The 16,933-nt window shown below is 46.0% G+C and overlaps 1 protein-coding gene and 1 long non-coding RNA gene across 6 annotated transcripts in view; one reads left to right on the top strand and one right to left on the bottom strand.

Annotated features, from left to right (window-relative positions):
- ABTB3 (ankyrin repeat and BTB domain containing 3) overlaps positions 1 to 16,933 on the top strand; it is a 164,477-nt gene that overhangs the window by 100,139 nt on the left and 47,405 nt on the right. For all 5 annotated transcript variants that reach the window (XM_030263130.4, XM_030263131.4, XM_030263128.4 and 2 more), the window contains exons 3-4: positions 5,164 to 5,368; positions 15,916 to 16,068. In XM_030263130.4, the coding sequence (XP_030118990.4) occupies positions 5,164 to 5,368; positions 15,916 to 16,068 (358 nt within the window). The remainder of the gene's footprint in view (positions 1 to 5,163; positions 5,369 to 15,915; positions 16,069 to 16,933) is intronic.
- Positions 14,967 to 15,988, bottom strand: LOC140682221 (uncharacterized). The gene is made up of 2 exons (XR_012053559.1): positions 15,861 to 15,988; positions 14,967 to 15,272 (listed from the first exon to the last, which is right to left on the bottom strand). It is a non-coding gene; the product is annotated as an uncharacterized lncRNA (long non-coding RNA).

The raw sequence follows: 16,933 nt of genomic DNA, 5'->3' as shown, positions 1-16,933 counted from the left end.
ATACTACATTGCCCCACTACAGGACATGATTCCCAAGTGCAGGCCACACACGTAGGAGTCAATGACAGCTGGAAAGATGACCAGGCCAGCATTATCAAACTGATGGGTGCTGCCTGCACAATGTGTTGTGCTAAAAACATGGTCTCCTGCTGCTTCTCACAGTGCCCCAGCAGGGCACCAGGTGGAAACAGAGGCTTCTCTCTCTCGCCTGGGTTTTGAAGGAAAAAAACAGGTCAAAGAACTGCGTGGTTCGTTATCAGTGTGCAAAGACATCATTGCTAAGTTGTTCTGGTAGTTTCAGGACATGCTTTTGGAACAAGAAAAACATGAGGTAGGTGTCATATGGAGGGGCTGTGTAAGGATCTGTCCATGTCATTCACGTCAGGGCTGTGGCTCTGCCGGCATACACTCAGCTGAATGGTTTTGGGCTCTGGCAGTTGTTCAGTCTGAAAATATTTAGGCTGCTCCTAGGCAAACGGGATAGCATCATCAGGTCCATCATGACAGATCAGAAAATCCCACAGGAAACTTCTCAGACATGGGCATTGGGTATCTGTCATTTTCTTTCTCTTCTTTCTTTTTTGCCTTCCTCTGCCCACCCCCCACCCCCCCAGTATAAAATTGGAAACAGATGTGTTATTCTTTGAACACCAGGCTCTAATATAGTAAAAGCAGTGTTAATAGCTTTTGCTGAAGCCAAACATGGTTTTAAAAAAATGTTTCACTGGTCACTGCAGAGAGAACTTAGGCTGAAGCTGCCCACTTGCATGCTGTATGTTGTTGTTGTATGTTGTACTGCACCCCCATGCAGATGGGAGCAGCTTTACTTTGCCTGTCACATCACATCTGTGGCTTGAAGTCAGTGAAGCTGTTCCCTAAATATTCAGTGTTGCCTTAAACCAGGCCTGTGTCACAACATGCACATTACATAATATTTTCAATCTTTAAATCAAATGTATGCGGACCTTGCGTTCACCGGCCGTGCTGAACTGAGAGCGGCAGCCACGGGCGAGCCCCGCTTTAGTCCTGGGCAGGGTGAAGTGGCAGCTTGGCACACGCTGCTGTGCAGAGGTGCTTTCCTGGGGTTTGCTAGCTGCTGTGCGAGGCACGGCCTTTCTGCTCTGGGCTGACAAGCTCCAGCGTGCATCCGCATTCCTGGAGCCCTTCCCCATCCGGAATCAGGGCTGCGAGGCAGCGTCAGCCTGGGGCTTGCCACTGCCTTTGCTGCCCTCTGCGAGCCTGTCCTCTAGTTGTGGCTTCCGAGCTTTGGCAACAAAAATGTCCTGAAATGTCCTCCCACTTCGCTGTTCTTTTTCATTTTTCTTATGTTTACCCTGCACAATGTGATGTTTTCATTTCCCTGGCTGTGCCTGCAGAGCAGTTTGTGCGTTGGCTCACTTGGCTTATGTTGCATAAATTATGGAAGTTTTCACTGAGTTTCATTTTAAAACAAAATAAAATTGGCAAGCTCTCCTGTCAGGCAGATCAGCTTCCCAGCCTGTTCTTCAGGTGGTGGAGCAGGGTGAGAATTTGATCAATGGAGGGCAAGGCAGGGATCCCTGCCAAGCCCCTTTGGTCATGATGCCACAGCAATCAGGAACCTCATTCATGGAGTCACAAGGTCAATGCAGCTGCTGGGAATTTTATTTTAGATGTGTTCTTTCTGGAAATGATGCACCGAGGAATTTATTGGCCTTTCAGATGTGTTCAGCTGATACAGCTGAGACATACTTTCAGGGCCAAAAAAAAAAACCAGAAAAGCCAGCAGTGCTGTGAGCAGGTAACCTGCCCTTGCAGCGCCTTTCTGTGACGAGTACAGCCCTGAACAGCAGAGGTGGTTGACACTGATGAAGGGATAGCACAGGCTTGTGAAGGGGGCTTATCTTTCTGTGCTTGGCCATAAATTCAAGGTTGCCCTCATTGTTCAGACATGGCACAGCTTTTACAGCTGGCAAGGAGATAATTTGTAGTTTGGGTTTCCCAGTTGAGGCTGGAGTTAGCTGATTGCTGGAGAGCAGACCAGTGAGTCCCATCATGAAGCTGATTTCACATCTATGGGCTTTGGGGTGCCTTGCAATCAAAGAGAGTCTCAACTCTTGGTATATTCTTAGGAAGGAAATGGAGAAGAAAAAGCATATTTGCAAGGAACAATAGAAGGAACAAAACCTGGTAGGGGTTCAAGACAACACACACACACCTAGAACCAGATGTTGCGCTGGGCTACATTTTACAGCGTTTGCCTAAGTGCTGCTGTGAAGTGTGTGCATGTGCCTGTCAGCTTCCCTGTGCCTTCTTGGCACTGATCCTGGGGAACAGATCCGCTGAGGCTCAGTCTCTGCCCTGGAGAGTTGTTGCTGTAACTGGATGCGGCTGAAGGAGGCAAAGGGCACTAGGGCATGTATCGGATTGTTCGAGGTTCCGCCGTGGTATAAAACAGAGCAGTGATTCCTGTCCTTCCTCTACAGCTCTGCCCATCGGGTACCAATATAATGGGGCTTTTTATGCTTGCTTACTGTGCTCTGTGAAGCTCAGTGTTTTACAGGTATTGATTATGTAGGCTTTGAGTTGCCCCAAAGAAATAAGTCAACTTATTGGTAAAGGAATGTTACAATAATTGCTAATGCAGAAATTATTTCAAATGTTACCAGAGAAAGAGTAGCAAAGGCAAAAGAAATATCTCAGCCATCAATTCTCAGTATAATGTAATTAAATGAGGCTTAAATATAAAAAGCATTAATTCAGCTTTGAATGGTATGAATTGTTTTCGGTTTTTTAGGAAGCAGTAGAGGAAATACAGCATAAAAGGGTGAACTCCTGGTCATATTGATATGGATTGGTGCTTTGCCTTCCAGCAAGGCTTGAGTTCCTCCAGCATTGCATCAGCAGTGATGCTTAGCTGCCTGTCCTGCTCACATCATTCTTGCTGCTGCTTTCCCTTCTTATTCACTGTGCAGCTTCCTCTGGTCCTGAGTGTGTCATTGAGGTCACATTACTCCAGCGCTCAGGGAGGAGTGGGATGAAGTCATGCTGCTGCCAGAATCTGGACTGAAATTTTATCTTAATTTTTATTCATCATTCATGACGGAAGTCAGAGGCATTCTCTAGTGCCTGCTGTCTCAATCCACTGAAATGAGACTGGCTGTGTGCTAAGCTTTGCCCACATTCTTCAGTGCTGTGATGGCTTGGGTTTGAAAAGGCTGAATTTAGTGCGTCTCCCTTTTTCTCTGCCTTTACTATTATTGTTAAAGCTGGATGTTGCAGCCAGCATTTCTATGCATTTTTTTTTTGCCTTCTGGAGAAAAGGAGAGACATTTACCATCAACAAGGCTACTAGCTGTTAAATTGGCTTGTGCTATACTTGGCAGTGCACATCTGCTGTGACCGGAGTGGGCTGAGTGAAGGAGGTCCCAAAGTTTCCTGCTGCTTCTGCTTGCCTGCAGATAGCCTTGTGCAGGACTGGGGAGTCATCTCAGAGGCACATCTGTTTCTTCTGCAGACCTGATCCTGCATACTTTCCACATGCATAGTTTCTCTTGGAAATTATGAGCATGCAAGGCTGCAAGATTGGTCCTATCACGACAATTTCCTGGCAGAGGGAAAAGACAGAAGCTATTTTTAAATGAAAGCTTTGAATCAGAAGACTATTGCAGAGTGAAGCAAAAAATTTGTGTCAAAACCCTGAAATCATGGATTTTGCAGTTTCCTCATGCCAGTGGTTTTCTTCTCTTCATGGTTTTAAGGTTACGTTTTTGGAGGATTGGGCTGAGATTTTTAAGTGAGACAATTCCATTCTCCCTGGTACACATTATCACTGCAGCAGCAGCATTTTCTGTGTGAGTCAGGCTGGAGAGAGGTGTTCAAAGGGGTGGGACTTTGAAAAAACCTGTAGTTCAGCCATGCACACTGTTCTCCTTTAAGTTTGCCCAGGAGTTCATTATTTATGTCCCCACAATTGGTTTTATGCTCCTGCCTTGGTGTACATCTTAAACTTTTTCTTCCAAGTTTGTGCTCAGTGGTCACTTGGGAAAAGCGAGTAAGAAAAAGTGTGTGACTTCTTAACAGTGGAAAATTATGTCCTCTTTTTCTCATCACTTGCTGTTGTATAGTTTAACAATGACCCAAAGGACTCTTGCTCAGATTTTAATTTAAAACAAACCAACTGATTTGATTCGAGATCCTTATTTTCCCCAAAAGCACTCTCAGAGTGATTTGAACATGTGAAAAAAAGGCAGTTTAAACCACAATTGTTTCCCTGCCTTTGATAGAGTGGTCACCAGTCAATAGACATAAAATTCACTGCCTCAGAGAGAGATGCTTTAGTTAATTAGTTACAATCAGTGTTGTGCTAAGAGACTGCACTGCTGCTTGCCCATGTCTTTGCCTGGTAATCTCACTTGCTGGCTTTGCTGATCCCAGTCCACATGTGGATTCCTATATCTGCCTTGTGAGGGAGTGCCCCAAACTAAATTGGTGCAGGGGGGACAACAAGAATCATTCTCTTTGTCCTCTTCTGTGCTCTGGAAATCTGGGGGGCCAGGAGAGCCTACTTCATAGGTTTTGTTTTTCTGCTAACATGAAGTTTTCCAGGCCTAGCCTGGACTTAAAAAATTAATTTTTGTTGCACATTCTTTATACGGTCTTTTAGCAATATTTCCCCCTTTTTTTCTTCACCCACATGCTCATTCACATCCTCCTGCAGTGTTATCTAACTGCCTGCTTCCTCATTCTGAGGGGCTAGATTTCATTGCCCCTCTGACCAGGGGCATGCAGCTTTTGCTGCCACCCTGCATGGTCATTTTTTGGAGCTGTGGGGTTTTGGCATCCTCCAAAGACTGCTAAGTAGGTAGCTGTGATCCTGGCTCAGCATGCCAGCTCTTGTGGTGATGCTGAGATGGGCCGGCCTGACGCTGCTGACACCACCATCTTTGCAGAAACACATCTCCTGCAGGCCTTTGTCTGCAGCCTGGGTATGTCACGCCAAACCACGTAAACCACCAGGAAAAGTTCAGCCTGGTGATGAGTAACACCCAGAATCCTGTCCTACCCTCTACTGTTTGCATAGGTGAGATTAAATGGAAGACCAACCCAGCCTGCCTTTCAGTTTGCAGCTCGGGAGAGGCAGCTGAACCGCCCGGCATTCACCTGGCTCCTGCTCTTTTCCAGGTGACCTGGTGTCTCGAGCGATGCACCACCTGCAGCCCCTCAATGCCAAGCAGCACGGGAACGGGACACCCATGCACCAGAAGCAGGGATCCTTCTACTGGGAGCCGGAGGCTCTGTACACCCTTTGCTACTTCATGCACTGTCCACAGATGGAGTGGGAAAACCCCAACGTGGAGCCCTCGAAAGTCACGCTGCAGACTGAGAGGTAAGAGCCTCTGTACGGTGCTCGGTGTTGTGGTGAGGATGTTTTGTTAATAAATCAGCCTGGCTGGCTAATTGCTAATTGCAGCCTGTGTGCGAGAGGCTGCAGAGCAGTCTGCTTGGGTGTGGGATCACCTCCTTGAAATCCGCTTCTCTCCCTGAACTGCTGTGAGGCTGAACCAATATATATCAAAAGTGACACCCAGTGGCTACAGACAGCAAATTGGTTCCAGATGTGCACTTGGGAGAGATTTCCTTTTCCTTTCGTCGTTGCTCAGCTATTCTGTGTTTTGGAAAAGAAAATGAGAACTTCTATTTCTGGCCTAGCAGGTTTGGGTTTTAAATGTGTTTTTTTTCCCCTGCGTGTTAATAGAGCTCAACAGCTGTGATTGGGGAAGTGGAAAATGAATAGAGTAGTGTGTAGAAAGGAGAAGTCATTAAAGGTGCTGGGCTCCTGCCACATTGAGTAACGGGGCATAGGAATGACCTCGGGGCTGCCCTGGCCGGGGATGTGGCAAGTGCCAGCTGTGCTGCTCTTGTCCCTGCTCCAGGGATGGGCAAGGCCTGGGAGCTGCACCTCTAGCTCTGTCCTGACTCAGGCTCTGGTGTAAGGTGAGAAGGAGATGCCTCTGAAGCTGGCAGGCTGGGTGGCCAGCCCAGGGGACAGATTGCTGACCAAGAAAATAAATCCATCTCCCGTGAAAAGCACAGCAAACCCTCTTTTAAAACATGTCTCCAGTCTCCAGCTGTGTGCTGGGGCACACTCTGCTGCTTCCCTGCCATACTCTCTCCAGCCCTAAACCAGGCATCACCAGTATGGAGATGAGAGGAGAGGTTGGTGCTTAGAAGGTGCTGGATATGAATTTTTGGGTGGGTATTGTGGTGATGCAAATGCAAGCTGGTTTGTCAGGCTGGGCTCCACATTTACATCCCAGAGTGTGTATGGCAGTGTACATGTGAGCCAAACTCTGATCTGCACATATGGGGCTTGGCTATTGTTGCAGGATGAGGTCTGCATTTCAAAAGCAGCATTTGAGGGTATCATTGTGTGTGTATTGTAGATGGTATATAATATGATATCGTAATTGAAATAGTTTTTTACCAGTTGCAGAAGAGCATACAAGATGAAATTCTGGCATTAATGATGTTACTGGGAATTCTGCCATTTGCCTTTGGATGGCATTTTGTTTCTTTGCAAGTTTGGGTCGCTCTGTGAGCATGTTGTCACTTTTTGTTCTGTTATTTCCAAAGTATGAAAAAAACCAGAAGGGAAATGACAAGAATCCAGAATTTTCTCTATTTTTTAAATTGTTTTTAATTTCATGATTTGTCATCCAGTCTTGCTATTGTGGAAGGCCTAACTCATATCCAGGGGTGGTTAGTATGCACAAAAAATTAAAAAAAAAAATTATAATATATCCTCACCTGATCTGTAGTTCCCATCTGTGGGAATAATGCCACTGGAAATACAGGGGTGAATAAAGCTAAGCCTCTGGTTTTGTAAGATTTCTTGAGACTTTGCTGTAAAAAAGTGAAAAAGGGCAGGGATATTTGAAAAATCACTCCCAGTGTTTGCTTTAATAGGTTTTCTTTTCTCTGAGGTTGCCTTAATACATGTCCTCTTAGTTAGGACGCTTGAAGTACTGATTATTTGAAGCGATTGTTCTTGCCTTTGTTTTGAGCCCTGCATCTGGCAGGACGCCTTCCCTTGGCAGGGCAGTGCACGACTGCGGCGTGCGGCGAGGGCCAGAGCGAGTACTCGGTGTTATTGCCAGGAGCGTGTGGTCACCTCTGGAAGGAGCAGATCCATCTCCTGCTGCCTGATCAAACATGCGTCAGTACTTAGTGCTGGAGTGGGAGCGGTGCAGGGCTGAGTGTGAGCCCGGACATTCCCGTGGAGCTGAGCTTTGGAGTTTCACCAGCTGGATGGAACCACCCTGTGCTGCTCAGGAAGGAGAACAGTGAGGCTGACTTAGCAGTAGTGCTCTGAGGAGCCTTCCTACCCATTTCCCATATTTTGTTTTTTTACAGGCAGTTACGCCTTGTGGTTCACGACTTACCTCTGGAGGTTTCGGTTTCCATGATGGGGTTTTGTGAGTTGCAGGGAGTTGGGTTTGTTAAACGTGACACTTTTACATGCAAAATATTTGCAAGATATGCAATATATCTGTTGCTGTATTCGCTCTCCAGCTGCAGCAATTGCTTTTATTTTGTAAGAAGCCCAGAAGGAAGCAAGAAGGTCCAGGCATCTTTCCCTATCCTTGGCCTCTCAGTGCAGAGAAGCCAGGACAGTGTGGATCTGGCTGTAGAGGTATTTTCATGAAATAGGTGTTGTCCTTGGCTCTTTATAAAGCCAACCTGGCTACTGTCTTGGCCCCCTCCTCCCTGACAGTGCAAGCCCAGGTTAGAGAGGATTGTGTGATGCAGCCACAGGATTCTCCCAGCACTTGCAGGGCTTGATGGCCCCATGAGACCATCCCATTCTTCCCACTCATCTCCAGCCCACCTAGATTTTGGCTCTGAACCAGGCTGAATTGCAAAGGCTGCACATGTCCTCCTGCAGAGGCTGGATGTGAGAGGGGAATCCAGTATGGTGGCATTGCTGCCTGGCTTAGCACTTTCCAGCTCAGAAAGTACCTCTCTCAGAGCCTTGGGGGCATATAAAAAGGGATTTTTACCTTTGAGTAAATCTAGCACTTTGTTTCTAGGGAGCATTTCTCTGTGTTTGCTCTTCATGGAGGTAAAGAAATGAGAATGTGGTATGTTTTTAATAGTGTTTATCTTTACAGAAAATAAAAGGGAAAAATGATTATATAGTGAAACTCTTGTTGTCGGGGGTAGCTGCTTTCATGGGAGGGGGAGGAGTGGAGAGTGGCCAGAATTGCTTAGAAAACCTAGAAAATATTCCCCACTTCCTAAATGCTGACAAACCCAACCATAAGATGGATGTGTGATCCCCTCCCACCCCAAACTCATATTCCTTCAATCTGGCCACTTTGGCTGAGACTCTCTGATTTTTTGGCACCAACACAAGCCAGTTCTGCTGACCCTGGATACCATGTAGATGGCTATTTTGTCAGGCATGGAAGTACAGGGGGAGGGTGGACCTCTGTGGGGTCCCTTTCCCTATTGCACCCAGCTGGGATGCGCTGGAGCCATTTATCTTGATCTTGTGCTGGGTGTTGCCTACAAAAGCAGTGCTCCTCCAGTGCTTCCACCTGCAGGAGACTACGGATTATTTAGATTTGTGATTCTTTTGCTTTCTTGGGAATTAAAAAAAAAAAAACACCAAAAAGAACTGTAGATGAGGGTACTGTTAAGGTTTCTTTCTTGCTGCTTCTAGCTTAATAAAAAGATTTGTCCCGTGGTTATGTTTGGCTTGTCAGCCCCTGTAACGCTTCCAAAATTGTTGCAAGTAATTTCTTAAGCACCGGAAAGTGCAGAATCTGTAGTCGCAGATTTGTGTGATGTTGTTTTTCCTTAAGTGGTTCCTTACCCACTTTTACCCACAGCTGTATTGACAAAGTCCTCATTACTTCTTAACTTCCCATGTTCCCCACTAACAACTCACTGAGAAGCTGTGGCTCAGCAGCTCAGCCAGGCCAGAACCACCCATTAATTCTGCTCACAGGCAGCCAAGTCCCTTCTCCAGTGCTTCCTCTGCTGCTCCACCTTGGAGGAGCATTAGCTGCTCCTGTCACCTGGCAGCAGTTAGCTTTTCTCCTCCAGTCTTAATTGAGTTGATGGATATGTGTCTGGTTTTAAACTTCTTTTCACTTTTCCTGAACTGTTATTCCCTATATGGGGAGCAGTCCCTTAGGAAACTCCTATGGGCTGTTACTGCTTGCTTTTCATCTTTCTGCCTGTTTTACACGCTCACATGGACACACACATTGTAGACTGGTCATTCATGATTAATGGAAAGAATTAGGGTTACCTCAATTTTGTTTCATGCTTTGGGTAACTGTTGCTGTAGCTGGCTAATTAATGTGATGCAGCCTCTCTAATGAGAGGAGTGTTCTATGGTATTAAAATAATTTTTAAAATAATTTGAACTCTTTCAGAGCATTTTTGTAACTGCTACAGCCATGTGTGTAGTACAGATTATACCTATAGAAAAATTTCAGTAAGAGAACTAGGGAAAAGTGTCCCTGATTTAAATTATTATGTGGTACAGACTCCCTGGCTAGGGCAGTCTTCAGCAAAGACCAGAAGAGAGTGGAGAGAGTGGTGAGGACTGCTAATGAAAAACAAGTGAAGCACTGGGAATATGGGAGCCCTGCAGTGAAACCTGAATGAACCTGTATATGCAGAAGGGATTACACATGCTTGGTGTGCCAGTATGCCACAGCCCCATGTAACCCTATCTATTTTTATCCACTGTTTGATTGGAAACTTCACATAGTAAAGCTGTAGACTTGCTGAATTCAAAATTGAGAGCAGGGTTGATTTGCCTTGGAACCACTGAAAAGAAATCCCAGTGCATCCTTACCTAAGTCCTCTAGATTTGCATGCTAAATATCAAATTTCCCACTCCCTAGAAATCCCTTCAGCAATGTTATTGGAGCTGCCTGCAGCGTGTGAGATGGTACATGCTACAAGAAATAGTTCAGGCATTATTGTAGCTTAGCTGTTACATGGCAATATCCTTGCTGGCTGGGTCTGTATTCTACATCTAATTTATCAAGCTGGGCTTCTGCTGTCCATGGGATAGCTATAGGATTTTTTAAATGGAGGAAACTGCATGCAGCCCTGTGAGAACTGCCTGGTATCCAGGAGTTCTGTGCTACACTTTTAATGCTGTGTGTCCTCAGGGATTTATGCCATTGCCAGTTGTGTCAAATCTGATGTCCAAACTGCCAGTGAAATATTTGCCTTTTGTGGTTTCTGGCTGAGTCATCATTTTGACTCAGTTGTGTTTCAAGTCTTGGCCATTAATGTTTTTAATGCAGGAGAGGCAACAGAGACAGCTCATTCCAGCCCTGGATGTGGGTTCAAAACCCATGATTTGCAGATACCCATGTGTGGACTCTGGAGCACCAATGTCTTGGTGCACAAAAGCCAAAGGGTAAATCCTTCTTCTGCCTGGGCAGGTCTCATGAGGCTGATGTGAGAGCAGGGAGGTTTGATCTTTCAGCCTGAATGAGATGCAGAACTTGCTGCTGGGGTCACCGTTAGCTGGGCTTCTGGGGTGGCAGAGGAGCTGCCTAGCAGAGAGTAGCTGCTTGAACTCACATGGGGCACCAGCTGGCACTGCTGAGTTCCTGGGAAGGATTGGGACTGGCAGCTTTTTGAGGGCATCAAAAAATATTTGCTCTCTCTGAAGACAAGTAGCTTATGGTGTAAATATAAATGAGTTTTGCAGCCCAGAAACCTGTCTGATATGCATGCTCTACATTGGAAAAACCCATGCTTTTCTATCTTTCACTAATGCTAAAAATGGACTAGCATTGCATATATATTTTCATCATATCTTCTAAGTGAAAACTTGTCTGAACTTAGGATGCTTTGCAATTCATATATTGCCATATATTGGAATTTTCTTTAAAAACCACCCATGGAAATGTCAAAAAACCAAACAAATATAAAGCGCTTTTTACAGTGTTAAAGTTGCTGACTCACATCTGCCAAAAAAAAAAAAAAAATAGTCTCCCTGCCTTTATCTAGAAATGCTTTTTCATGTAAAAGCACTGCCTTATGCTTCTGAGAAGCACCTTTAAATTTTGCTTGGTAGCTTTTGCAAATTTAAACAGCAGCGACCTCTGTGTACCAATTTGCCTGTTGTATCCATAAAGGCTGGCAGTCAGCAATCCTTGGCTGGAGTGAGAGAAGAAACTCCACACCTCCAGCACCACCACCCTCCTCAGCAGCCAAAGGATCCTGCAAACACATCATCTGAAGCAATTGTAGCAGTTGAACCAAGATAAAGCAAGGTCAGGTCTTTCAGCCATGTCCTCTTCACAGCTGGAGAAGCTGAGGCAGGGACAACAGGAGATAACTGTGGGAATTCACATCCCAATAGGATTATGCCTCAGGAATTTCTCCCTTCCCATTGATTATCAAGCCAGTCCTTTTCCTAAGTTTGATTTAATACAGGCAGTGAGTAAGTGCATGTGGTGGGGCAAGGGCTCCATAGGTGTCTGGAGAAGAGCAGTGTGAAGTGCCCCTGGAAATAAAGAGGCTGTTGTGCTGCACTTGAAATGATGATTTTTTTCCTTGGAGCACTCTGATTATCTGGGAATCTCTCATGTGTACTGATGAGCTCTGAGACCTGGAGCACACTGTAGGCTCTGCTGGAACAAGGGGCTGTGGCCCTCCAGGGTTTGTGAGCCTGTGTGAGGAGCATTCAGAGGTGGTGAGTGTTCTTACTCTCTGTAGGGGAGAGGGAGCAGCTGCTGAGGGGAAGAACTGCTGGAAATCAAGGAGAGTGGTTGTGTGTAGTGGCCCTGCTCTGGGCAGAAGGTGGAGTGTGAAGCTGGTCAGCAGCCAGCAGGGATTCTGCACCCTGCAAAGACGGTAGGAACTGTGAAAAACCAGGGCCAGGGATTATTTGGAGCTGGAATTTTTCAGAGTGCTGGCCCTAGTGCTTTGCAAATCTGGCATTGCAGCAGCTGGTGTCCAGACAGGAGCTTCATTTATCTTCTCACAGACCCATGCAAAAATAATGAAGCATCCTATTGCATTTTATGGTGCACAATTTCTCATGGTCTTCCACCTGACAATTTCTCCTGTTTACATACAGGTAGACTGCTACCATAACAACAATAACAATAACATACTACTACTACTGCTAATAATAATGGAAAAGCCTGAGTTATTGCATATGCATGACAGGATTTTTAATATCTCTGTGTGCCAGCAGGTGAGGGAGGGGGAGTGGTGGGCAGCCCAGGAAGGCTGTGTGTGGCTCTGGAGGGAGTGCAGGCTTCAGGGAACCCCTCATATGATTACATTTAGGTTCCCCCCCATAGCATCTGCTTTTCTGATGAGTCATTCTGTAATGCAGAGTGTTTCAGAGACATCAGCCCTACAAAACTGAGATAAGTTTGAGTTCTGATGGGGTAGGGAGGGGTTGTTTGCCCCACTCTAGAGGGAGGGTGCTGGCAGGGAGCTGCAGCGTGTGAAGGCAGTGGGGAGGAGGACCTCTGGTAGCCAGCAGAGTGAGGACTTGTCCCTTGTGGGGTAGTGCCAGCAGAGTGTTGCTGCTACCTGCAGATGTCTTCAAGGCATAGAAGCTTATGGGACCTTGAGCTGTCCAAAATTAGATGTGAGAGGAGTGCAGGGTGGCAGGAGGGAACAGGGAAGGATGCTGCCTGGGAGGAGGAACCGGAGATGTGAGGGTTGGTGGAGCACTCATAATTGCCTTTTCTGATGAAACAGGAGAAGGCAACACCCCAAGAGGAGCCAGCTGCCCCCCTGCCAAGGCCAGAGGGACAGGGCCCAGAAGGGTCCAACCCTTTGGGGATGTGCTTTTGTTGGCCTCCTCTAGCCCTCCCCCACCTCCCAGCTCTTGTGTGTGGGATGGGAGTTGCTCTGTGCAGAGACCTTTCCCTGCATCCTGATCTGGCATATTTTTCCATTTAGATGTGAGCTCAGGAAAATACAAGTCTGTGCCAAAAAGCGCTCTTTTTTTTTCCTTTTTTTTTCCTTTTTTTTTTTTTTTAAGTCCATACTTAACTTTAAACTGCATGGAATTAGAGAATGGAAGCATTCGTTTAAAGTTAAGCACAGGTACAGAGAAGGGCTGGAGGAGGAGGTCAGAGTATTCACTCATCTGCAGCCCAGGTAAGGTGCTTATGCAGCAGCTGAGCTGCTCCTGATTTCCCATATCTTTCAGGCAGAATCAAGCTGAGCACCATGGTTAGATCAGTTAATTAAGACCCATGCTTCCAAAGCATGTAACTAGGTAACTTATGTGCTCTGTGTCTGCTCTGGAATACAAAATTACTGAATTCTCCCAGTTGGTACCTGCCTTTGTACCTCAGATAAATCAGTGTATATGCCAGTGATGTGATGCATTTGGCTAACCCATTTTCACACAGTGCTGTTGAAAAGTGAAATATTTCTTGCTGATGTCACATTGTCTTGTGGATTATCACACCCTTATAACTCTGTGTTCCTCTTTCCTCTTCGGCACACAAGCAATATTTAAAAGAAAAAACCCAGCCCTTCACATGGTGCCCAGATTCTTGAAGGGTATTTTTAACCTATTGCACTCAGCCATATTTGGTTCTCTTCTCAAAATACAAATTTCCTGACATGCTGAGATATGCAGTGATGATTTTTCTTTCCCTTGGAAAAAGGAATGTAATATGTTGTGAGCAAACTCCATATCCTCATCTAGGGATTGAAATTGGACTTTATAGAAAATTTCCCCATTTCTGCAGAACACTGATTCCCTTTCCTCTTGGGATTTATTGCACCAAGTAGCCCTGCTCATTTCTGTTTCTCTGTTGAAATTTGCAAGACTGGAACAGGGAAAAAAAAAAGGCAATTTTATAGTGCACTTATCTGAGTTCCTGTAAATACGTTTATTTGCTCAATTCCTTACTGTGGTGGGGCAGATTTTGTGCTGGGTGAGTTTCTGTCCTGCACAAGAGGAGGAAGAAGTGTGAACCTCTGAACCCCCTGTTCAGCCACAGCCCTCTGTTTTTCTCTGTGCCCAGCAGATGTTACAGGAAGGTGCTGTACCAGCCTCTCTACATTTCTCTGATCCAAACTATGTTCACTCATGCAAAATATAACATTGAATTGAGTTTTCCTTTAATTGTACTCCTAGAACCAAGTTATATCTGTAACTACATGCAGTTTCGCAGTGTGATTTGCATCCCCCCTTCTACTGTCTGCTCAGCAAGTGATGAAAAAACTCCCACTGATCACTTGTTCCCAGGTATTTCATGCCTCAAAAGAGGGTCTCTTCTGCTCTGAAGATGACCTGGGAAGCAGTCACCTTCCAGGAACAAATACACCCCTGCTTTGCCTCTTTTCCTCCTCTGGCTCCCACCACTCTCATGACAAATGAGCTGGGTTAGGAAGTTGTTCTGTGTGAGCTGTGGGAGGTGATCTTCTGTCCTTATCTGCCTCCTTAAGTGGCCGTGGCAGGCCTGGGGAGAGCAAAGGCCTTGGAAACAAATGCAACCCAGTCTTGAGGTGATGGTGATGTGTTGGAATAGAAAAACTATAGAAGTGGCAACTCAGCCAAATATGTCATATTTCAAAAAGAGGTTGTTCATTTACATGCCTGTGAGATTTGGGAACCCAGCGTCCTAGGGAGAGTCAGTGGCCTCAGGGCTTCTCTGTCCTTTGGCACTTCTGAAGTATCTCATCCCCCTCAAGAATATTAATATCAGAGCTATGTAAAGCCAAGTCCTCAAAAAGGGAAATAAATGCATAGAGAGCTATAAATAGGGAAAGGATATTCCAGAGTCAACATCTTCTTAAATAATTTTTCTCAGGGTATAACTTTTTGAGGTAAAGTTATACATTTAAAATGTAAAATATTTGCCTACTCTGTAGCTAATGCAGGCTTTTTTTTTTCCCCTTCCTCCATGAAAAGGGACCGCAGAAGGAAAGGCAAGCAAGAGATTTGCAGTGACCTTCAAGGTGTTCAGCTGCAGTTATTTTATTAATTTTCCTCTGAAACACAACTTGAAGCTATGGTTTTTACATGTGGTTTGGCATCTTTCTCTTTGTTCCCAAATAATTCTTAGTATAGATGGAGCGAACTGTTGTGCTGCATGCTTCATCTCCAGCTTGGGCAGCTCTTGCTGGCACATGGGGCTGTCCAGGTGTTGTGGAGGGAAGGACCATGTCTCTGATAATGCCCAGACTTTGTGAGAGTGTGGCCCAGAATCCCAGCATTCACTTTGGGGGCACTTTTGTTTGTTCTTTGGCAGAACAGCTGGTACCTGAAGGTGTGGCAGTTTGATAGTGCTAAAAGTGGGACCAGGCAGTCTGGATGCTGATTTCTGACCTCGCTCACAGCTAACCTTCACACTGGCTGCAAAACCCTCCACTTTCAGCACTGAGCACAGGGTGCCCATTGCATCGGCAGGAGATGCTGGAGACTTTCTAGGGCATTCCCTGTCTATCCTTGGCATCTCAGTGTTGGGGCACCCCCTCTCTCTGCCCAGGTCTGATCTCCTGTCCCTATTGCAAAGAGAGCCCAGGCCAGCACGTCAGAGCAGGACCTGGTCCTGTGCCAGGCTCCTGTCCTCTTTTTGGGATTACACTATGTGAAGGATGGGAGAAGGACTTGCCAGTCAGGTGCCCTAACCTCACAGTGCCCCATGGATGAGCATGGCTCATAAATCTCACTCTCCAAATAGTGCTGCTCTGGAGACAGGATTAGACATCTTGATTTAGACCTGTTTGAAAATTGCTGAGCTGGTTTGCTCTCTCAGTCTGTCTTTATTCTTGCTCCCTTCTCTCTGTACCTATTTATATCCTCACACATACATGCACACACCCTCACCCCCTGCTCTCTGCTCCTCTACCTGTTGTTGTGATGCTGCCCGCGTGCCTTGGCACTGATGTTTGTGTGCTCCCCAGGCCGTTCATCGTGCTGCCTCCGCTGATGGAGTGGATTCGGGTGGCGGTGGCTCACGCGGGGCACCGGCGCAGTTTCTCGGTGGACAGCGATGACGTGCGGCAGGCGGCCCGGCTCCTGCTGCCCGGAGTTGACTGCGAGCCCCGGCAGTTGAAGTAAGTCCCCGGGATGCGGATCGGCTGCTCTGCGCGGGATGCGGCTCTCTTCATGGGGAACGGCGGGCGGGCGGGCACAGGGCTCCGTTGTTGCCTGGGAGGCGCAGAGATGCTCTGGCTCTCGCTGTGTGTGTTGCAAAATCAGCTCCTGGTGTTTGCTCACATCCGTGGATAAGCTGGTTGCATGGTAATGGGTGCCTGACTATCTCATAGCTCGATCAGAGCCCCATATCTGCTCATCAGAGCTTACATGGTGGTGGGGCTTTTTTTTCCCCTCTTCCTATTAGGTTCTGCTTGCTAATGAGGGGCTGAAACCTGGTAATTGTCTGATTCACGCTGCTTTGCTGTGAAATACCGAAATGTAATTGGAAGGGCTGCAGATATTTTTCAGGGCTTTATTTTCAGCATTAATGCTTAAGGGCACATTTAAACTTAGAGGTAAGACTACTTCTTAGAGTAAAATTGTATTTTTTATGCTAATGTCAACTCAAATTACTTGTAAATGTCAGCCTAGATAATTTGACTTTTTCGTGTATCAGATGTGACCTTTTGGTTTTCTAATGAAGTCTTAAAGTATTTATTGCCAGGATATGTTTTTAGTGTCTGTTTTGCCTTATTATTATGTACTTGGATAAAAGTACGTTCTAGGACTGTTCTGGAGTCAAGAATATGCTTGGTTTTTGATGTTTGTATGAAAAGGGGTTCTGAATCTGCCAAAGCAAAAATGATTCACTGCTATTGCTTAAAAATATGTAACAAACCCCTAATTTCCAGCAGTCTGCCTCTTGATACAGCAGTGGATGCATTCCTTCCTGCATCACAGAAAGCAGAGGACTGCTTTACATGATTAGCTGTGACCTGCATG

This window comes from Taeniopygia guttata, chromosome 1A (genome assembly GCF_048771995.1).
Source record: "Taeniopygia guttata chromosome 1A, bTaeGut7.mat, whole genome shotgun sequence".
NCBI classification, from domain to species: Eukaryota; Metazoa; Chordata; class Aves; order Passeriformes; family Estrildidae; genus Taeniopygia; species Taeniopygia guttata.
The sequence above is the reverse complement of the archived record's forward strand: the minus strand, read 5'-3'. Positions and strand labels throughout refer to the sequence as shown.